This window comes from Martes martes, assembly GCF_963455335.1.
Source record: "Martes martes genome assembly, chromosome: 17".
In the NCBI taxonomy this organism is placed as follows: domain Eukaryota; kingdom Metazoa; phylum Chordata; class Mammalia; order Carnivora; family Mustelidae; genus Martes; species Martes martes.
Window position 1 is genome coordinate 33,456,333 of NC_137905.1, and position 20,206 is coordinate 33,476,538.

At 45.2% G+C, this 20,206-nt stretch overlaps 2 protein-coding genes across 3 annotated transcripts in view; one reads left to right on the plus strand and one right to left on the minus strand.

The window, feature by feature from the left end:
• LOC308358117 (uncharacterized protein C16orf78) overlaps positions 1–13,737 on the minus strand; it is a 110,972-nt gene extending 97,235 nt beyond the window's left edge. Inside the window, exon 1 of one of the 2 annotated variants that reach the window (XM_080828148.1) lies at positions 13,545–13,732. The gene's annotated coding sequence lies outside the window, so the exon portion shown is untranslated. Of the gene's footprint in view, positions 1–13,544 lie in introns of both variants that reach the window. The other variant, XM_080828147.1, reaches the window with a different exon arrangement.
• Positions 13,738–14,255: 518 nt separating this feature from the next.
• Positions 14,256–17,734, plus strand: CBLN1 (cerebellin 1 precursor). Its single transcript, XM_080828722.1, has 3 exons — positions 14,256–14,573; positions 14,719–14,838; positions 16,079–17,734. Exons 1-3 carry the CDS (start codon positions 14,310–14,312, stop codon positions 16,274–16,276), a joined length of 582 nt encoding a protein of 193 aa, XP_080684848.1. The 5' UTR covers positions 14,256–14,309; the 3' UTR covers positions 16,277–17,734.
• Positions 17,735–20,206: the final 2,472 nt, after the last annotated feature.

Genomic DNA, 20,206 nt, shown 5'->3' on the forward strand with positions numbered 1-20,206 from the left:
GGTCATCAAATGCTGTTAAATCCCCAACTGGTAAGAGCAGTGAGTACAATCTACACGTTTAAGTTCATTGGTTCACCTGGCACGGTGTCAGTTTACTTCTCAGTAAAGTCAATACCAGTTTTGTAAAAGGACATATTGGTAAATTGTATATTTATGTGTAGGCATCATCATGCAACCTGGTACAGAGTAAGCATTTCTCCTGTAATTAAGAAATTTGGATGGTACAGGGGACCTGGGTGGTTCAGTCTTTTAAGCCTCTGTCTTCGGCTCAGGTCAGGATCACAGAATCCTGGGATTGAGTCCTGCATCAGGCTCCTTGCTGAGCAGGGAGCTTGCTTCTCCTTCTCCCACTGCCCATCCCCCTGCTCGTGCTCCTTCTCTCTCTCAAATAAATAAAATCTTAAAAAAAAAGAAAGAAATTTGGATGGTGTGAACATTAGAAAAATAACGCCTTATTGTTAAGCTGTGACCAAGACTGAGGCATGTCAGTGTTACCTTAATCCACTAAAAGGTTAAAACCTAGATAATAAAAGGTAGTTGCAGTACCAGTAACATTTCCCAAAATGTCAGATCACAAAAGTATCACTTACATAATTGCTTGTAGTTTATTCCTTTGCTTTCCTCTTTTCTCTGTGCATCTTTGGAACATTTTTTAAAAAGTGGAAATGTAATTATTGTCATGTGAACAGCTGTAGAAATGATTAAAAGGTATGGAAAAACATAACAAGAATGCCAATAATCTGTTTCTGGCAGTAATATATATGGAACACTATTTAGGAACCCAAGAAGAGAAAGAAGCAACAAGGGGTTTATCATCGTAAAAACTAAACCTCATTCCTCCAAAGAAAAAAAAGTCTTCATATTTAAAGTCAGTGAGAGCTAACTCCTATCTAGAAACACTACCCCACATCATTGGAGTCAGCAGGAGTGTCTTGCTGGATGGGCAACGTTGCAGGACAAAGTGGACAGGATTTTGGAGCTGGGGAACAGAAAATAACCCACCTCTGCCACCTTGGGCAAATCAGTTTAATTTTGCCAGGCTACATTTTGGCATCCAAAAATTGGATAAAACTACCTAAAAGCCTCATATGAGGTGAATATATATTTCTCTGTGAAAGGTTTGTTGGTTTTTAAATAGAGAACACTGTGTAAATGCAGGCTATTGTTTTGTATTGCCAATTGTCAAATATACTACTTAATTCTATCCAACTCTACAAACCAGTATAGGTTCCTAATGGTCTTTTCAACAGTCAAAGATTTATGAATAGAGTGATTTTCCTAATGGGATTAACCTGATGTTTTTCTTAAACATGTAACCTTGAGCCCACCCTACAAAACAATGCTTTGACTATAGCAATGCACATAATAAAGGATATGCTAGCTTCTAAGATGTCACACATTATTCTCCAAAGAGAACTGCTCTTGAAAGAGATATATTAGTTTTGGAAAGAAAAGACTTCCACTTCTAATTATAAATCATTTGTTGATAAATGCAAATCATAGTCTGAGAGGCATTCCTGCAGGCATTCTCACGTGTAGTTTGCAAATTTAAGGAAGAGGGTTAATGTCCTGATGGGACCAATGCACATTATGTCTATTTTAATATGGTTAAAGGGAAATTCCCTTCTAGGCATTTAAGAAAACTGCATTAAAATAAGTTCAAGAATGGGAAAACACCAAAACTGTAAAGAAGGTAAAAATAATCATCATTTTAACCAAAGATAATAATCAATCAACATGCTGATATATACTCTACCGGTCATCTTCTATAAATACATCTTCTAAAAGTGCATCCTGTAAATATAATTTTGCACCTGCTTTCTTCCTATTGAGTATCAAATAGACTTTTAAGGAGCAATTGTTTGGAAACTGTCTCAAGTACATAAGGAAATATGTTTCAATTGAAATAATTCAGTGGCCAATGGAAATATCATGAAAAGTTCCTAATTTTTCTCATCTCATTGAATAGAAACAATGTTCTCATTTCAAAGGAGTGGGAATAACCAAACTGATTTAGGACTCTACTTATCTTCTAGTTAAAAAAAAATGTAGCCCCATCTGGCAACAATATTATGGGGAACAAAAGAAACAAAAGAAGTAACCATCTAAATTTACACCAGGGTCATTTCTTCAGACGACCAAAGCCCATCTATTTCCCAACTCTATGCTTCAGGCTTAAAATGGATTTCTCTGAAGCAATGACAGAATTTTTGCTAAGTGACTAGGATATAAACACCCTTTTGGTTGCACAGTGAGACATATGCTCTAAAGAAAAATGGTTCAAAATAGGCAAGTGGGTTTCTCTAGAATAAATGAGAGCTCTTGTAGGCAGCTTCTTCTTCAGAGCCTCAGTTTGCATTCACTTGGTAACTCTGTCTTCTCCACGGGCAATGGCAGCACACTGTTTTCATGATTCCTTACACTAATGAACTGCTATAAATTTGTTTTCAGTATTCCAGAGAGCCCTAACTTCAGCCTTTAGGCAATGCTGAGGAGGCACCCTATATTCTAGACTCACCTTTTGCAAGGTATACTCTCAGCATTGTGGGAGATTTCCATGGGAGAATATTCTATTTAAAGAACTACTGTCCTAGCATAATACAAAAAAATCACTTATGAAGATGCAAGAGACATGGAAAGCTCTCAGTTATGTTTACACAAGCACAAAGTCAGAGCCTCCCTTCCCCATTCCCTAAAGGGGTTGGGAGGAGACTACTCAGTTGGGAGGAAAGACATATAAAAAGTATTCATGTAGTCATAGGAGTGGGAAGATTGAAGCTCCTCGCAAGGGGAGGTATACATACACTTCCTGAGCTCAAGAGTGTGCTGTAAGGTCAGACAGGCATTGGCAGAAAGGAGGGAGGGAAGGAAGACCTTAGCAGGAGAGCAGTCTCCATGCTCCTAATTTTTGACCTCAAGCACAGACATCAAATTCTTCTCTTAGCATTTTTTTAAAATGGAGTATCTTTAAAAGAAGGAATATTTAAAGGGCACATCAAATTTTATTTTTAAAACTTTTCATAGACTAAAAATAAGTAAACCAATCTCAATTGACAGAATGTGCCAATGCAACATAATAAGTACCTTCACTTTTCATTTACAGGCAGCCAGATTCATAGCCTTTGAAGTCCCTTGAATTTCAAAATGGAAATGACAACATAAATTTATAATGCATATGATTTTCTGATTAAATTTCAAGATAGAAATGAAAAAAAAATTTAATGTCATTTAAAAAAATAGCCAACTCCTGAGTTGGAATATTTAAGGATATTTCACACACACACACACACACACACACACACACACACACAACTGTAGGCTCATAATTGTGTGCATCAATGAGATGGGGACAATGTAGCTTTACTTACAGTGAAAAGAACACGGTTGTCACAAAATCAAATCTCTTCCCAGATATCTTCCAGGGCAGGAAGTCTTTTGTTTTATTCACTAATAAATTCCTTATCCCCAAAATAAATACTTGTTACATAGTGGGTGGCCAATACACATTAGTTGAATGAATAAATAAATATAAAAAATATAAGTTTGGTGCATGACGTGTTTGTGAAGCTGGATCAATTGTGTATATTGTTATTGGAGTATATAAATTATCTTTGTTTTAAATTTGTGCATGACGACTTTCAATGGAATACATCTAGGCAGTACAGACATTTTAACAATGTTTATTCTTCCGATCCATGAGCATGGAATGGTCTTCCATCTTTTTGTGTTTTCTTCAATTTCTTTCATGAGTGCTCTGTAGTTCCTTGAGTGCAGATCCTTTACCTCTTTGGTTAGGTTTATTCCCAGGTATCTTATGGTTCTTGGTGCTATAGTAAATTGAATCGATTCTCTAGCTTCCCTTTCTGTATTTTCATTGTTAGTGTATAAGAAAGCAACTGATTCCTGTACATTGATTTTGTATCCTGCCACATTACTGAATTGCTGTATGAGTTCTAGTAGTTTGGGGGTGGAGTCTTTTGGGTTTTCCATATAAAGTATCATGTCATCTGCGAAGAGAGAGAGTTTGACTTCTTCATTGCCGGTTTGAATACCTTTTATTTCTCTTTGTTGTCTGATTGCTGTTGCTAAGACTTCTAACACTATGTTGAACAAGAGCGGTGAGAGTGGGCATCCATGTTGTGTTCCTGATCTCAAAGGGAAGGCTGTCAACTTTTCCCCATTGAGGATGATATTCACTGTGAGTTTCTCATAGACACATTTTATGAAGTTGAGGAATTTTCCCTCTATCCCTATACTTTGAAGCGTTTTAATCAGGAACGGATGCTGTATCTTGTCAAATGCTTTTTCTGCATCAATGGAATACCGCTACCAAAATCAAAGACATTATTGCCTGAACTTTTGCGAAGCAACAGAAGAAAAACCACTAGCAAACAGCTAGGTGGGTGCCTGGTCAACCTCAAGATGAGTCTGGAGCAAGCCTGGGGCAGTGGAGGTCATTGCCCTTGAGGTTCTAATTTGGCATTCCTTCTACCTGGGAACCCAGGCAGGAGAACAGTAGCTCTCATGGATTGGATAGCACACACCAGGTTCAGGCTAATCCTGTGAATTATCTCATTCCACCCTTAAAATCAATCCTTAGGGTAGATGCTCATTTTATTCCTACTTATTTGATAAGAAAATAAAACACAAAGAGTTATACAGCTTATCAAAGGGCTCTTTCCTACTAGGCATGGGCATGAGGTTCTAGACTTTGCATTCTGACTTTAAATGAGCCAACACAAGTACTATTGTGTTGCATGGAGTGTCTCAGGGAGCTCACCTTCCCTGGGCCCCAGTCTGCAAAATGTAGGCAGCTAACTTGATAAAAATTAAGGGGCAACATTTAAGGTTCCAGACACTCCATGGTGGGGGGGCGGGTAGGCAAAATGGGTGAAGAGAGTCAAAAGGTACAAACTTCCAATTATAAAATAAATAAGTCCTGGGGATGTAATGTATAGCATGGTGACTGTCATTAATAATATTGTACTGTGTATTGGAAAGTTGCTAAGAAAGAATACCTTAAAAGTTCTCATCACAAGAAAAAATTTTATAACCATATTTGGTGATGGACATTAACTAGACTCATTCTGATGATCATTTCTCAATATGTAACAAATGCTGAATAATTGTGTTGTATAATTAAAATTAATATAATGTTATGTGTCAAATATATTTCAATTAAAAAAGACACTCCAGGTTAAAGATCCAAAATTATTATATTTATTTATCTAAACAGGCCATAGAAGTCTCACTGAAATAATACTCGTCATCTTGGTATTGTTGGTGCATAATTATTAGGATCAATTTCATAGTGAGGATGGACTATTCATGAAATTTTATAATACAGTGATGAAACCATAGGTAAATTTGGTACATCAACAGTTACTTAAAAACAGTTACACTATGCAGTATGTTACTACAACAACCCCAAGAAACAGTAATTCAATCGGGCTGCTTTTCTAGACCAGTAAACCTAAGATTTAATAGATACTTTCATTAAATTTATTCTAACTTTTGTTGCCACTTATGGATAGTTTACTTGCCAAAGATTGCTTTTTAATTGCTTTATGTTTCCTAAGTAGGCTTTATACTGTTTTGGTAAGGACTTCAAACACTACTGGGCAGTGTGAAATGGATAACTGAATTAAATGGCTAGGGCATACCTGGTTGGTTCAGTCCATACAGCATGTGACTCTCAATCTTGGGGTCATGACTTCCAGCCCCACATTGTGCCTAGAGATTACTTAAAAAATAAAAATCTAAAAAAAAAAGTTTTTTAATGGACTAAAAAAGGATTCCCTCATTAATACCTATATATTGGAATATACTTTACCATGGTTTCCTTTCAATCTGGTATTTTAAAACCTAAAATATTACTTATGTCATATAACAACAATAAAATCCTTATTTGTTGAGAATATGCACAGATAAAAGTTTATAAACTTAAAAAGTAAATAGCAGTATTGTCATACTTTCCCCATAATAAAACACATTTTGGTAAGGTTTTCACACTTTAAAAACTCAAAATAGCTTTATGAGTTCACAAAATAATACTGTATTTTTCTCAAGATATTAACATATTCTTATATTGCAGTTGGATAGGATGTAATTTGCTTAGAGATTTAGTATTTACAACTTTAAAGAATACTTCTTTTAATATTTTCACTTTAATATTCTGAAAATAGCATAATTACATCTATCAGAGGTTAATTTTTAAAACTTGACATGAATGGTTTTATTTGAAATATACAACCTTAGTAATGTCATCTATCTAAACTGGTTTTGTAATAAATTACAGTTTAATTCATAGTGATTTTTTATGATACAAGAAGTAATTAAACCTAATGATTCCATAAGAGGATAAAATGTATCAAATCTGTTAGTTCTGAAGGTGAAACAAGGTTTTGTTCTGGTACAGTGTATCACTGAGATCCCAGGAGGAAATAGAATTAAACTCAGTTCAAATGGAGAGATTTTTAATGAAGGGACAACCTACAGAGGTGTTGGCAGGGTCAGTGGAATCAACATGAGTTGCTAAGAACCCGGGGACTGGCAAATTTCCTATCCTCAGGCAGAAGATACAGTGGGAGGAGAATACTGCTCCAATGAGAGTTCCAGCCCAAGAGAGAAGGAAGGGTCATGGAGCTTCTCAGGGTCATTGCTTCATACCACCTGCACTGATGCAGGGTGAGAGCAGGAGGAAATATCCCAACTTCTCTCTCTCCTTCTCTCTGATCCTCTGCTTATACCTTCCATTGGCCAAAACAGAAGCCAATTGGAAGGAATCAGCTTCTTGGGGCCAAGAAGAGGAAGAAGGTAGGGAGTCGCTCAGTGGTAGGGGAGCCCAACCACATACCTATCACTGAGGCCTTGATGCAAAAGAGCAAAACTATGCATGATCTTCTGACTTAATTTCTAAGAAGTCTACCAGAAAATATCATTTTGGGCAAATAACTTTTAAAAATACGACAACCCTAAACAAATCATCTGACTAAAAGTGGGCAGAGGACCTGAATGCACGCTTTTCCAAAGAAGACATACAGAGGGCCAACAGAAACAAGAACCACTCGTCATCAGGGAAATGCCAATTAAAACCACAATGAGGTATCACCTCATACCTGTCAGAATGGCTAGTACCAAAAAAATGAGAAATAACAAGTGTTGGCGATGATGCAGAGGAAAAGGCATCCTTATGCACTGTTGGTGAGGATGTAAACTGATACAGCCATTGTGGAGAATAGTATGGAGATTTCTCAAAAACTCAAAAACAGAAATACCATATGATCCAGAAAAGGAAAACACTAATTCGAAAAGATATAGGCACCCCTATGTTTACTGCAGCATTGTTTACAATGCCAAGATATGGAAGCAACCTCGGTGCCCATCAATAGATGAATGGAGAAAGAAAATGTTATATATATATATATATATACACATATGTATATACACATATATATGTATATACACACACACATATATACACACACACATATATACACACACGCATATACACATGTGTGTATATACACACGTATATATATCTATATGAATATATGTATTCCATTACACACACACACACAAACATACACACACACACACACACACACACACACACGGAATATTACTCAGCCATAAAAAAGAATGAGATCTTGCTATTTGCAACAACATGGATGGACCCAGACAATATTATGCTAAGTGAAATAATCAGAGAAAGACAAATACTATATGATTTCACTTATATGTGGTATCTAAAAAACAAATGAACAAACAAACAAAAAAACCAGGAACAGACCCGTGAATACAGAGAACAAACTGGTGGTTGCTAGAGGGGAGAAACGTGGGAAGAATGGGTGAAGGGGAGTGGGAGGTGCAGGCTTTGAGCTATGGAATGCATAAGTCATGGGGGTAAAAGGCACAGCATAGAAAATGCAGTCAATGGTGTTGTAAAAGTGTTGTGTGGTGATAGGTGGGAGCTGCACTTGTGGTGATCACAGCATGAAGTATAGACTTGTCTAGTCACTATGCTGTACATACGACACTAATGTGACATTGTGTGTCAGCTACACTTAAATTAAAAAAAACAAAACAAAACAAAAATTCCTTTTTCTTCTGCATTCCCCCCTTCAAGTCCTATTTAAATTCTTCCTTTTGTTTACCTCCTGGTAACAGAAATCTGTGATTCAAAGAGTCCTCCAGTTAAGCAGTCTTTCTCTAAGACCCCATCCTGAGAGCACTCTGAGCTGCAGAAAGTCTATGCTACTGTCAACGAATGCAAAATCCAGGAAATTTCCCTAAGATCCCTATTAAGGTTGGTGATAACTTTTTCCAAATGTTAACCCAGCCACCCACCAATGATGACAACACTCACCATTTCTTTGACAAATGTCAAATGCATGTGAAGTACATACCTGAAATATTTATTAATTTCATGTGTGTGTGTAATTTTTGTACATCTTCTGATTGATAGGGTGAATGTAAACAAATATAGAATAATCAAAGCAACCAAATGAGAACGTAGGTAGCCCCACTACTAAGAAGACTTCTGAGTACATCTGGAAGTCTTAAATGGAGGTTCTCCAGGTACGCATCTCTGACTACCATGAAACAAGGTCCTAGAGGGCAGGAGGCAAGTGTGATTCATATCTGCACTAGCCACAAGTCCTAAAACAGTGTCTCATGCATTGCAGACACTCAATAAATGTTTGCTGAATTGGCCAAACCCTGGTTTGTCCCCATAATCAACCACCCCAAAAGCACACAGATAATTACTTCTTAGAAAAACTCCAACTACTGTTTGATGTTACCTATGAAACTTTTCTCTCAAGAGCAGCTCTGTAGGATTACATTATTTTGTTGTTTTTTTTTTCCTTTGACCTTAACGGCATGAACTTGAACAACAGCTTCATATAAAATTCCTACCAGCACATACCACAGCAGATTCAAGGTATTGTTTTAAAAATGGCGCCAGTATCTCTCATTTTAGAAGACACATAGTCTCTCCTTCTGAATAGAGCTAGAAAATACGTAATTTGGTATTAACATACATAAGAGCTAAAGATATTGTGAATATATTTTTGATTTTTTAAGATTCAAGTTTTATTTATTTAATAATTTTTAAAATTTTTAATAAACATATAATGTATTATTAGCCCCAGGGGTACAGGTCTGTGAATTGCCAGGTTTACACACTTCCCAGCACTCACCATAGCACATACCCTCCCCAGTGTCCATAACCCCACCACCCTCTCCCTAAGGATCCAAGTTTTTTTTTTAAGAATTTTTTTAGAATTTTTAGAATTTAGAATTTTTAGAATTTAGAATTTTTTAAAGAATTGACATGTTACCACAAAACTGGTCTTCATTCAAAAGTAACCTTGCATTTAATAAGTGTCCAATTATTAAGTATATTTTGTAATGTAACTTTTAAAACTTAAACAGCAAAAATGTTGCCTTTAAAATGAATCTGAGTAGGCAAAAAAAAAAAAAAAAAAAGAAAAAAATAAGACATACCAGGAAGACAGGTTTTGGTGAAATTGAAAATCTTATTTCATACTTGGTACAACTTAGAATCATTTTACATACTTTATAGTATAGATCCAAGCTTTAATTTGAAATGACCTTGACCCTTGAAATCCTAAACTTAACACTTTAGAACAAACCAGCCATTCTCTTCTGCTTTATGGGCTAAATAATAGTGAGTTATACTGTTTGAACCACAGGACTAAGAGATAAAATGCTCTTTGATGTATATAAACACTAGGGAATACATTTTTATTTAATAAATGGATGAGTTCATTGCCCATCCAAAGACAAAATATTCCTCCTTTCCTGAAAATGCTCCCTTATTCCAAAGTAGCGGATTGCTTTTTTCCCACGGTGTGGGGTGGGTGGGATCAAGAGAACAGTTATATTCATTACTCAAAATGCACTGTGGTGGGAAATTCAGAATGCAGTGAAGGGTAATAAACCTTTTACTTCACTGAAGCAGAAGGCTGAATTTAAAGCAGCAGGTAAAGGATGTAACAGCAACAGTATACATTCATTACCTGCAATCTTATAGGTGCCTAAATCTCTACAATGCATTACTTTAAAAGCTTCAGATCGATGGATTTTATAATACCTTACCAATACTTTACCAATATTTCAACACCTGCAGAGTCTTAGTAGGCTAAACCCTATAGTATCAAATTTCAAATACGATCTAACTCAATCTTTTTATTTTTCAGATGTTCTCCCTCAAATTTCCACTTGTTTTTATTAATCAGTAAATGATAAAGAATTTCAGGTGCCTATCCACAAAGAAATGAAATTTTTATCTTTTTAGGAGCCCTAACAAATGAACAGAAAAGAGTCAATTCCAACATACTGTTATCAAAATATCCTCTTAGAATAGAATGTTACAATTACTTAATCATCACACTTATCTGGCTTTACCATTCAAAGTGCATCCAAGCTTCAAAGCTAACCCTTAAGTAACGTCATGGTTCATAGCATCTAATTTCATGTTTATTCATGTTAGTCTTGAAGATGCAAAAGGACCAAGACAAACACAGCTATTGTTTTGGCTACCGCTCTTCATCACTGCTGCTTTTGGGTGAAATATATTGCAGCTGACCCTCGGAGAGAGACTAAAATAGACGTGTTACTTCTGCCTGCCCAGCATCCCTTCTGCAATATTCCTTTGGAGAACCCACCTAATCTAAACAGTGTGCAGCTAACACCAAATGCCTTTTCAGAGGAAGACAGCTGAATCCAATTTTACACAGGAGAATAGTCCCTTTTCTACATTCAGAAAGGGGCATGCAACTCAAACTGCCCTTATAAGAAGAGCCCTGAGATTTTTGAAAAGTCGTCTCTCTTTCTTGCTAGGACTAAGTAGTAGTAGCATCTAAGGGGCTATCATTAGGAAACTTGTCTGAAAATGAAGCCCAAACCAGAAAACAGATCTTGATAAACTCGACTAGTAGATCCAGCCATATTTCCGATGGCAAGACGTACTCGTAGGCTTTTTGCATTAACTTTATACTTAAGCCAGTTTGAATCTGCTTCCTTACTTGCAGCTAAAAGAATCCTGAGTCTAAAATGAGACAACACTAAAAAATAAACATGATGGCTTTTGAGGTTTCTAGTGGATTTTCCTCCCTATACATATTATCTTATTTAATCCTCACAACTTGGGAAAGTAAATATCTATTAACATTAAATTAATATTCATTATCTTCTGAACACATACTATGTGGAAGAGAGATGGAGAATGCTAGAAGAATGAATAACCTGAAATCGGGTGACCACAGAAGTCTCCCTTATATGGGAAAAGAACTGGAGGTTATGAATCTCAAGGCATTCAATAGATATTCATCAAACGGAAGATAGGCAGTATATAGCAGAGGCAAGAGTGCAACTGTTGCACTAATCCTTCAATGATAAATTAGGAAGCTCTTGAAATAGCCCAGGCCACACAAATGAATGCCAAATAGGGAGCCCTATGAGAATGGTTCAAACAAGAGGACAGAGATGGAGTCAAATTAGATGTGGGGGTCCCAGGTGGGTGCAGCTGTTGTCACTGGAACAAGAGAAGAAGGAAGGGGCAGAGTTTGGGAGGCGAGGAAGGAGACAAGGTATGGGTCAGTTAAACATGTCTGTAGGGTATATAAGCAAAAAGGTCCAGCAGGCCCTCAGGATGGTAAGCCTGGGCTGCAGAGAGGCTGAGATGGGAAATGCAAGATGTAGCATCACCGGCATATGGATGGCAATTCAAGCTACAGCCTCCCCATGAAGAGAAGAGGAACAAGGAGCTGGCGATCGACCTTCTCCAGGTAATCTCAGTCCTGCTTGTGAGCTCCATGAAAACAGGCTTTTCGGGACAGACAGGGCCGGTCCTCAGGAAATACCTGTGAAATGACTGAGTGTAGAGTATACCTTTGGTTCTGCGGGAGTGCTTCTCCAGGGACCCTCTGCCACCGCAGCTGCCAGCTCTACTGGATGGCGGCTCTACTGGATGCTGGCTCATTACTCAGCCCTCACCTCTTAAATTAGTTCATGCCTCTCACATTAGGTGTAATCGCGGCTAGCAACGCTTTCTGGGGATGTCTCAAAAAGACTGGAGTTGAAAAAAAATATTTTTGTGTTTTTTTAATTTAAAGCAATATCGTTGCCTCTTCCCCACCCTTTCCCTTTCTTCTGGCAAGCTCAGTGACCCTGGCAGGCCTCCAACCAGAGGCGGGTGTCGGAGATGGGGTTCCCTCCAGGTAATTCTTTAGACAGCTATCAAAGTCTCAAGGAAACAAAGGGAGCTTGAGAATCTGAAAGGCGTGGCTACTGGCGATTCCGAGACAGGTTTCCCCGCGTGGGGGAGCGCGTACCCTAGGGGCGGCAGACCCCACTGGTGGCAAACCCTGAGGCTGAAAGGAAGTGCAGTCAGTCCGCGCCCCCCAGGTCTTGCCAGATCCCTGGGCTTGCGCCCGGCCCCGCCTGCCGCACGTCGGCTCTAGCTCCGCTGAACACGCAGATTCAAGGTCGCCCGGGGGTGACCGCAGCGCTAGGTGCCCCGGTGGCCAGCTTCCCCACCCGCCTCTGCTTGGGGTCCGGAGCCAGTGATTCTGCTCTGGACCTTACCAAGAGGTCCGCTCGTCCTTCTGCTTCCGCCAGCGTTCATCCTTCAGGTCTCCGCCCGCCGGCTCCTCGGGCTGCAACGAACCCTTTCTCTTACCCTCTCCGCAGCTCCCTTCTGCCTGCTACTTGGCAAAACTGTATCTTTGCTTCTTACGCGTGTGTGTAAAGTTTTAACCCAATGCATGAGGCAAAAATTCTTGTAGGGTCGACATTACTCTTGAAAAATCGCCCATAAATCACAGGACTTGGCGTCTACACGCAGTGCTGATGGGCAGGTACACGTGGATAAAACAAGCAGTAAAGGGGCACAGTACATAAAAAATGCGGATGCAATATTAAATTGCAAGTGCAAAAGAGAAAATGCGATCAGGTAAATGAGACTGCGTGCGACGCCACTGTACTTGTCACTGCCTACTGTGCTGGACTGTAAGAGGCACGAAGGCAGGCCTGGTCTGCTTTGGTTCACCGCGGCATCCTCAGCGCCCGCCCCAGTGGCTGGCACTTCGTACACATTCAATGATCTATCCCGAATAAATGAGCGAAAAAAGGAAGGAATGCACACTCAGTGGGACTCCGCGGTTCGACAGGCGGGCGAGGGCGGCTGGCCGAACTCCATCGCAGTGGCCGTGGGCTGGGGAGACCGGCGCTGAAACTGGTCTGGAGTCCAGCAAGCCGGCTCCCCACCGCGGCACCTGCACCTCCCCTGGAGGCGACCGCGCACGCCCCTCCCCATCCCGCCCTGCCGCGCACGCACGCGCCCTGCAGCCCGGCCGCCCGGCCAGCTCGCTCGCCGGAGCCCACCCGCGCGCCGGCTGCCCCTCCCGCCTGCGCCCGCTGGGGGGCGCTCCCCTCCCACCCCGCGCGCCCACACGCGGGCTCCTCACGCGCCCCTGATTCTATTCCCGACCCGGGGCGCGCGCGCCGCCTCCTACCTGCGGGCTGGCCATTGGAGGCGGACGGAAGGGCTGAGGGGGCTGAATAAGACGCTGGCAGGAGGCGGGAGGCGAAAGAACGAGCGGCCGCGGCGGACAGTCCGGGCACGGGCGCGCATGCGCGCGCCCGCGCCCCCAGTCCTCGCTCCCACAGTCGACTCCCGGCCAGAGCCCAACCCTGCTCCCGCGCGCCGCCCGCTTCGCCGCGCCTAATAACAACGGCGCCCGGGGTCAGGTGGCCGCGCGCGGACAGGGCCGCCATTGGCTCAGCGGGGAGCGCGGCGCGTTAGGATTGGTTGGGGGGCGGAGCCAAGGCCAGTGCGGGGGCGGAGCTGTAGAGGGAGGCGGGCTAGGAGGCAGCGGGGGCGGGGCCAGGCGGCGGTCCGCGCCTTTGTGCCCGGCGCGCGCTCTCCGCCCGCTCCGGCTGCAGCGCCGGCTGCATCAATAATTCAGAGCGGCGGCGGCGGCGGCAGCGGCGGGTGCGAGCAGGAGGCGGCGGAAGCAGCGGGGACGGAGCGGTAGCGGCTATGCATCCAAGTACGGCTGGGCAGCCGCGGCACCCCTGAGGCCCGGGCGGGGCTCCGGGAGCATCGCGCCGGGGGCACGCTTGCCTCGGAGTGCAAGGAAGAGCAGTAGTGTCCGGAGCGGCGTCTGCGAAGCTGCGCACGGAGCTGAGGAGGGGGCTTCGCAGTGGGGCTGGGGCGGGGGGGGCGGCTGGCGCAAGCAGCCCCCGGGGTGGGGGGCGGGGTGGGCGCCGGCGTCGCGATGCTGGGCGTCGTGGAGCTGCTGCTTCTGGGGGCGGCGTGGCTGGCGGGCCCGGCCCGCGGGCAGAATGAGACGGAGCCCATCGTGCTGGAAGGCAAGTGCCTGGTGGTGTGCGACTCCAACCCCACGTCCGATCCCACCGGCACAGCTCTGGGCATCTCTGTGCGCTCTGGCAGCGCCAAGGTGGCTTTCTCTGCCATCAGAAGCACCAACCACGAGCCGTCCGAGATGAGTAATCGCACCATGATCATCTACTTTGACCAGGTGAGTGCTCCATGCAGATTGGTTTGCCGGGTGGAGGAGAGGTAGAAGGTTGATGTTCCATCCACTCCAAGGCTCTGCAGAGGCTGGGGGACAGGAGTTCGGGATTGACTCTTGTCTATTCCCCTTCGTTCCCGTCTCGTTATAGGTACTAGTGAACATCGGGAACAACTTTGATTCTGAACGCAGCACTTTCATCGCCCCGCGCAAAGGGATCTACAGTTTTAACTTCCACGTGGTTAAAGTCTACAACAGACAGACCATTCAGGTCAGCCACCGCCTCAGGGTCAGGCCCCGGCCGGGTAGGGGGCTATTAGCCGCAGGAATGAGCGGCCCCTATGGGGGTGGGTGATAGAAGGGGCAGCTGCATGTGTCTGGGGTTGCTTGGTTGGACGAGTAGCAGGGCCTCACAGTTCTGAGGCTTGACCTGTCTCTTGCTTTTTTCCCCCGGCTCTTGGAACCCAGTCTCCTTCCCACACAGAGTTTCCTGCCTTCACCTTCTGGGCCTCCCCAAAGAGGTTCTTTCCTTTTCCACGGGACTGCAGGGATTTCCCATAGCGTTTTCCGGTTAGCATCAGAGACAGTTCCCTCTTTCCAGCAGCTTTCTGCGACTCTCACCTTCAGCACCACAGACTGTATCCCCATCCCCTGTCCCAGCTCAGAAGTCTGGACTCCCGTGTGTTTGCCTTCAGCACCAAGCTCCGGGGGGATCCTGGCATCCTTTTGGGGATGGACTCTGGATTTTTGAACTACCAGCGCCAGAGCCCAAGCGGTTGAAGGGTGGAGAAAGAAGGGAGGGGTGTAGTGCTACTGCCTCCGGGCTCCAGCCTCGCTCCAGCCAGCACTCACCGGCTCTCCAGGTTCTGAAGGTGTCCAGGTTTCCTTTGGGCAGAAACGGAAGGCGGGATGCACAGCTGGGGAGAGGGCACCCGGCCTCTGGCTGCTGATGCCACGGCAAGGGCAAAAGCAGGCAGTGGCCACAGGGCTGGGTCTGGGATAGGAACTGAGCCCGGGTTTGGGGAGGAAGCACAGAGTGCAGCTCTGGGGAAATTTCTCATCAGCCAGAACCCTTGCCCAGCTTCTCCACTATCTCCACAGTGTCCAGGCAGCTGGACCGGGAGGAACCAGGGTTTTTGTTTTGTTTGTTCTCCCAGAAACTCCAGCTGCCTGGAGGGGGAGGGAGACAAAAATATCAGGGCACCCGAGCCATCTATGGGTTCATTAAACTGGATAAAAGAGTGCAGTTGGGATTTGCTTGGCGAGCTCAAGGAATGAAAGTGACTCTTTGGGGGGGGGCAGCCCCTTCCTGTCATCCAGTTTGGCTGTCTTTCACCCCATTGGACCCTCAGCAGTAGGCTGAAAAGCCCCTTTATCTACCCCCACCCCTTTCCACCATGTTCCCCCGGCCTTTGTAACTGTGAGCCAAGCATCGAAGGTTACTGTCTTTACAGCCACTTGGGTACGCGCCTACGTCGCCTCTCTGAAGCAGGCCTTTTTCTCTTTCCCAGGTGAGCCTCATGTTAAATGGGTGGCCGGTGATTTCAGCCTTTGCTGGTGACCAGGACGTGACCCGGGAGGCTGCCAGCAACGGAGTTCTAATCCAGATGGAGAAAGGCGACCGAGCATACCTCAAGCTGGAGCGGGGGAACTTGATGGGGGGCTGGAAGTACTCGACCTTCTCCGGATTCCTGGTGTTTCCCCTCTGACTGGCTCATTGCCGGAATGGAGGCAGGGAGAGGACGAAGGCAGGAGGAAGGCAGGAGGGAGAGTGAGAAAGAGGCTGAAATTTAGAGGACGAGAAAGCCGAAGGACTTGAAACTTCCTACATGTTCCCCAGCTGTATCCGGGTAAAAGGTGCGCGCCGGGGGATCGGACTACTCTGTCCGCTTCCTCATTAGGAAAAGTAAATTCCGCTTAGCTCTGCGCACTCCCATTTCCAAAAATAAACTCGTCTCCCCGATTCCGGTTGAAGTAATCAAGAAAGAGAGACTGCCTCGTCATTGTTTCTACCCCCATGTTCCTATTCCTTACAATTTATACAAATGAAACTTTGTATTTCACTGTATAATGTGAAATATCTTCCTCCTCACTCCCCTCGGAATCTTTCCACCTGCTGAAATCTAATATGCCCCTCCCCTCTTTTTAGTTTGGAGAGGGGATAAGGTTTTTGTTCTTTTGTTTGTTTGGTTTTATTTTGAAAGGGGGAGGTAGTTTTAATTTGGCAAATATTGCTCTTAAAACACAGCTCAAGAGTTAATTAGCTGAACATACTTTGTGTCCTCCGCTGCTTGTTAGCAGAGAAAGGACTCACCTTCGGGGTGACTGGTTCAAAAATATATATAAATATATATCATTTGTATTCAAAGAACTCTTCCCAGTGGAAACTGGCTGTATTTCCGTATTTCTATGTCCTATTCGGAGTGATCGTGAAAGGCTGCTTGATGTCTTGATGCTTGTCAATGCCCTCGTGTTCTGTGGCTCACTAAATGCCAGGAGGTTCTTACGGACGCTTCCTCGTCCTCTGTAACATACGTGTGAATAGCCAAGATTTAATTTTGCTTTAACCCAATAAAGTTGAAGTGGGACTTTTATTTTTCTGGAACAGCTTTCTAAACTCCGCATCTTTCCCAGCTGCGAGGTTTGGGGGCGGGCTGTGGAAGGGCGAGGCTCGGAGGCGCGGGAAGTCGACTTGGTGAGAACGCAATCCTTGCTGAGAACGCAACCCGAAAGAGGCCGGGGCTCGAGCGCATCCTTGCGAAGGCGGCCCGCGCTCCTTTCTGCGCCAGGCCTAGAGCCAGCCCCGCATTCGCCCGTGCTCCCTGCTTGGGCCGAAATCTTGCGAGGCCCGGCGCCACTACCGGCCTGGAAGCGAAGTTTGGGTTTTTCGAAGTCCAAATGCATCAGGAAGAATCCCAATTCGAGGAGCCGGCGCGACTCCCACGCCTCTGCCCCTGGATTTCCCCAGCCGTCCGCCCCACAGTTCCGGGAGCAGCGTCTGTTTTATACCAGCGCCTCTGAATTCGAGTCCGCCCGCCGTATTACCGGGGCGCCCAGGACCTGCGATTGCGCTCAATGCAGGACTTTCATTCAAGAGGTTCGTCCAGGAGTTTTGATTGTATCGGAACATAATGTGAAAGCAAAATTGAAATAAACGACTTCGTTTTAAGTCTGGAAGTCTGACCCAGTCGCTTCAGCAGCGAGGGAAGTCGGGTGCCAGGAAGCGGGTGGCTGCAAGGGCCTGGGGCAAGAGTCTGGGCCTGGATAGGCACCTCTGGCTTTGATCCTTTCAGAGTTTTTTTTTGTTTTTTGTTTTCCTAGTGGAGATTCAGGGGTGGATTTAATTGGCTCCTGAGGGGTGGAGAAAAAGGGATAATAATAGCACAATAAGCCATGTTTCTCCTAATTCCTGCCGTTCCTCTGATGGAAACTCGCCAAGCGTGGGGCCTTCCTCTAAACGGGGACTTGTTCCTCCTCCGCGCTCAAGCCAGGGGGCCCGCATCCCTAACCCCGTGCTCCGAAGCCCCAGCAGCTCGGGGGTCCCCAGGGAGATAGCTAGGGACTTCAGGAGTGAGGAGTGCTTTTCTCCCCCATCCCACTGTTCTCCCCCATAGTCACTTCCCAGGGAAGTGGGGATAAAGTGCAATCCAGAACCGTAGAGAGAGTTAAAAGGAAAAGCTGTTCTTTTTAAAAAGGAACATACAAAAAAAAAAAAAAAAAAAAAGCTTTCTCCGCATTCTTCCGGTTGGGAGGGAGAGATCACCGAGAACTGGAGTCTTGGGCGGAACTAGCTCCTTCCAACCGCTCTGTCCCTGAACAAGCCAGTCCGCCAGGCATGCACCCACTGCGCACCAGGTACTCTCTTCTCCGCCTAGGACGAGGGCTCACGGGCCATGCATGTTGCATAGTTACAACCCGAGGAAGCAGCGCCCCTAACGCGATGTCAGCTCCCTTGTGGTGGCCAGTCGCCCCTCTTCCTGGGGAGGGTACCCCCAGCGTGCCTGTCCGGGTTGTGGGACTACCAGGCTGTGCTCCAGCTGGGTGACTTTGGCAAGTTCTCCTCCGGCCTCAGTTTGCCCAACTGTATAAAGACAAAGAGGAATTTAAAAATCTTCAAGAATCCCTCCTGCTCTCAGAGTCCAGCTGTCCTCTGTCTTGAATAGAGGCCTGCAGTTCTTTGGCCTGGGTTTAATGAGCCCTGGCTGTCCCCTGCTCTGATCTGGCTCCTGGGGGTCGTCTCCTGAACGCTAGGCCTGACTGGGATGTAGGCAAAGAGGAAACCTGCCTATCCAGGAACTTGGGCTCACCCGGAGCCCCAAGCCCCGGCTCTGAAGCCTGGAATGTGAACCAGAAGGGAGCAAGTGGGCCCCAAGTGGGACAGAGAGGGGAAGTTATCCCTTGATTCTGTCCTGGCTCCAGCTGAGGGAGGGCCCCTCTCTTCCCAAAGGTCTGATTTTTGGCATTAGAGATCCTTCTCAGACTGGCTCCAGCCACTGCTTCCTCCACCTGCTGATCCCTTCCCTCTGCCATTCGATGAGCCCATCTCCCACTCCAGTCTTCATGCCTCTGCACCGGCTGTTTCTATCCTCAACTGGAAACACACTTTCTCTACTCTACTTTTCAAAATCCTTCCTGGGGATCTAAGCCGTTGGAGGAAGAACCTGCCTCCTCTGGGAAGCCCTTCTGTAGCTGCTTTTCCAGGATTCACTCCCCCTTCTCGCTCTCCCACCAGGGCTGGTTGGCACTGGTTGGCAAGGAAGATATCTGGGTCTGGGCCTGCCTCCTGCTCTGCAGTGTGTGACAGGGGGTAGTGGTACCCACTTCAGCAAGCTCTCAGAAGTGCTAAGCAGGCAGTTCTGCTCCAGAGGCTCCAGTGGAAATGTGGGGTTCTCTACCACATCCCTCCCAAAACTGCCCTTATCTTCAGGCCTGAGTCTCCCATTAGACTGAGCAGAGATGTGGACAGCTCTCCCCAAGGACCTGGAGTTGGAGTTAGAGGCCTCATTGGGGCTGGGTCCTTGTCAGTTGGGCCATCTCCCTCACCTCGGGAATAGAGGTGGGGGCAGGTGAGTCGGCCTTCATCTGAAAATTGTGCTCCAGCTGAGAGGGAACCGGACACTCCTAACTGGTGTGTTGGGGACTGAAAGGGACAGAGGGAAAAACAAAAACAAAAACGCCAGGGTCTCAGTAGAGACTACATCCCTGCCCCCAACTAGAGGCTAGGGAGGGGACTCATCCTAAAACCTACACCTCACCATGGTTCCCTTGAATGCTTAGAACCCTGTAGGCCCTTTCAGATTTCGGCCCTGCCTCTTGCCTTCATTTCATATAAACCTGATCAGAATAGAGCCTGTGGGGGTTCAGGGCCACCCCCTCGTTCAGCCTCCCTCTCAAAAGTCTCAAAGACCCCTCCCCTGCCCAGGTCACCTTGGTTACTTCCTCCTTTCCTGCCTCCTGGAATCCTTCCTCACCCCAGAGAAACAGAGTGATTACCCCTTCCTGGCTGCCCTCTTTGCAATGTGGTCTCTTTTACCTTCCCTCCCCCTAGCCCCCAACCTCAGTTTCCTGCGGGCCTGCAGCAGGTTAGGGGTCTGGTGTGTGTGGCGGATGGGGGAGGAGAGGGAGGCTCAAGGAGGTTT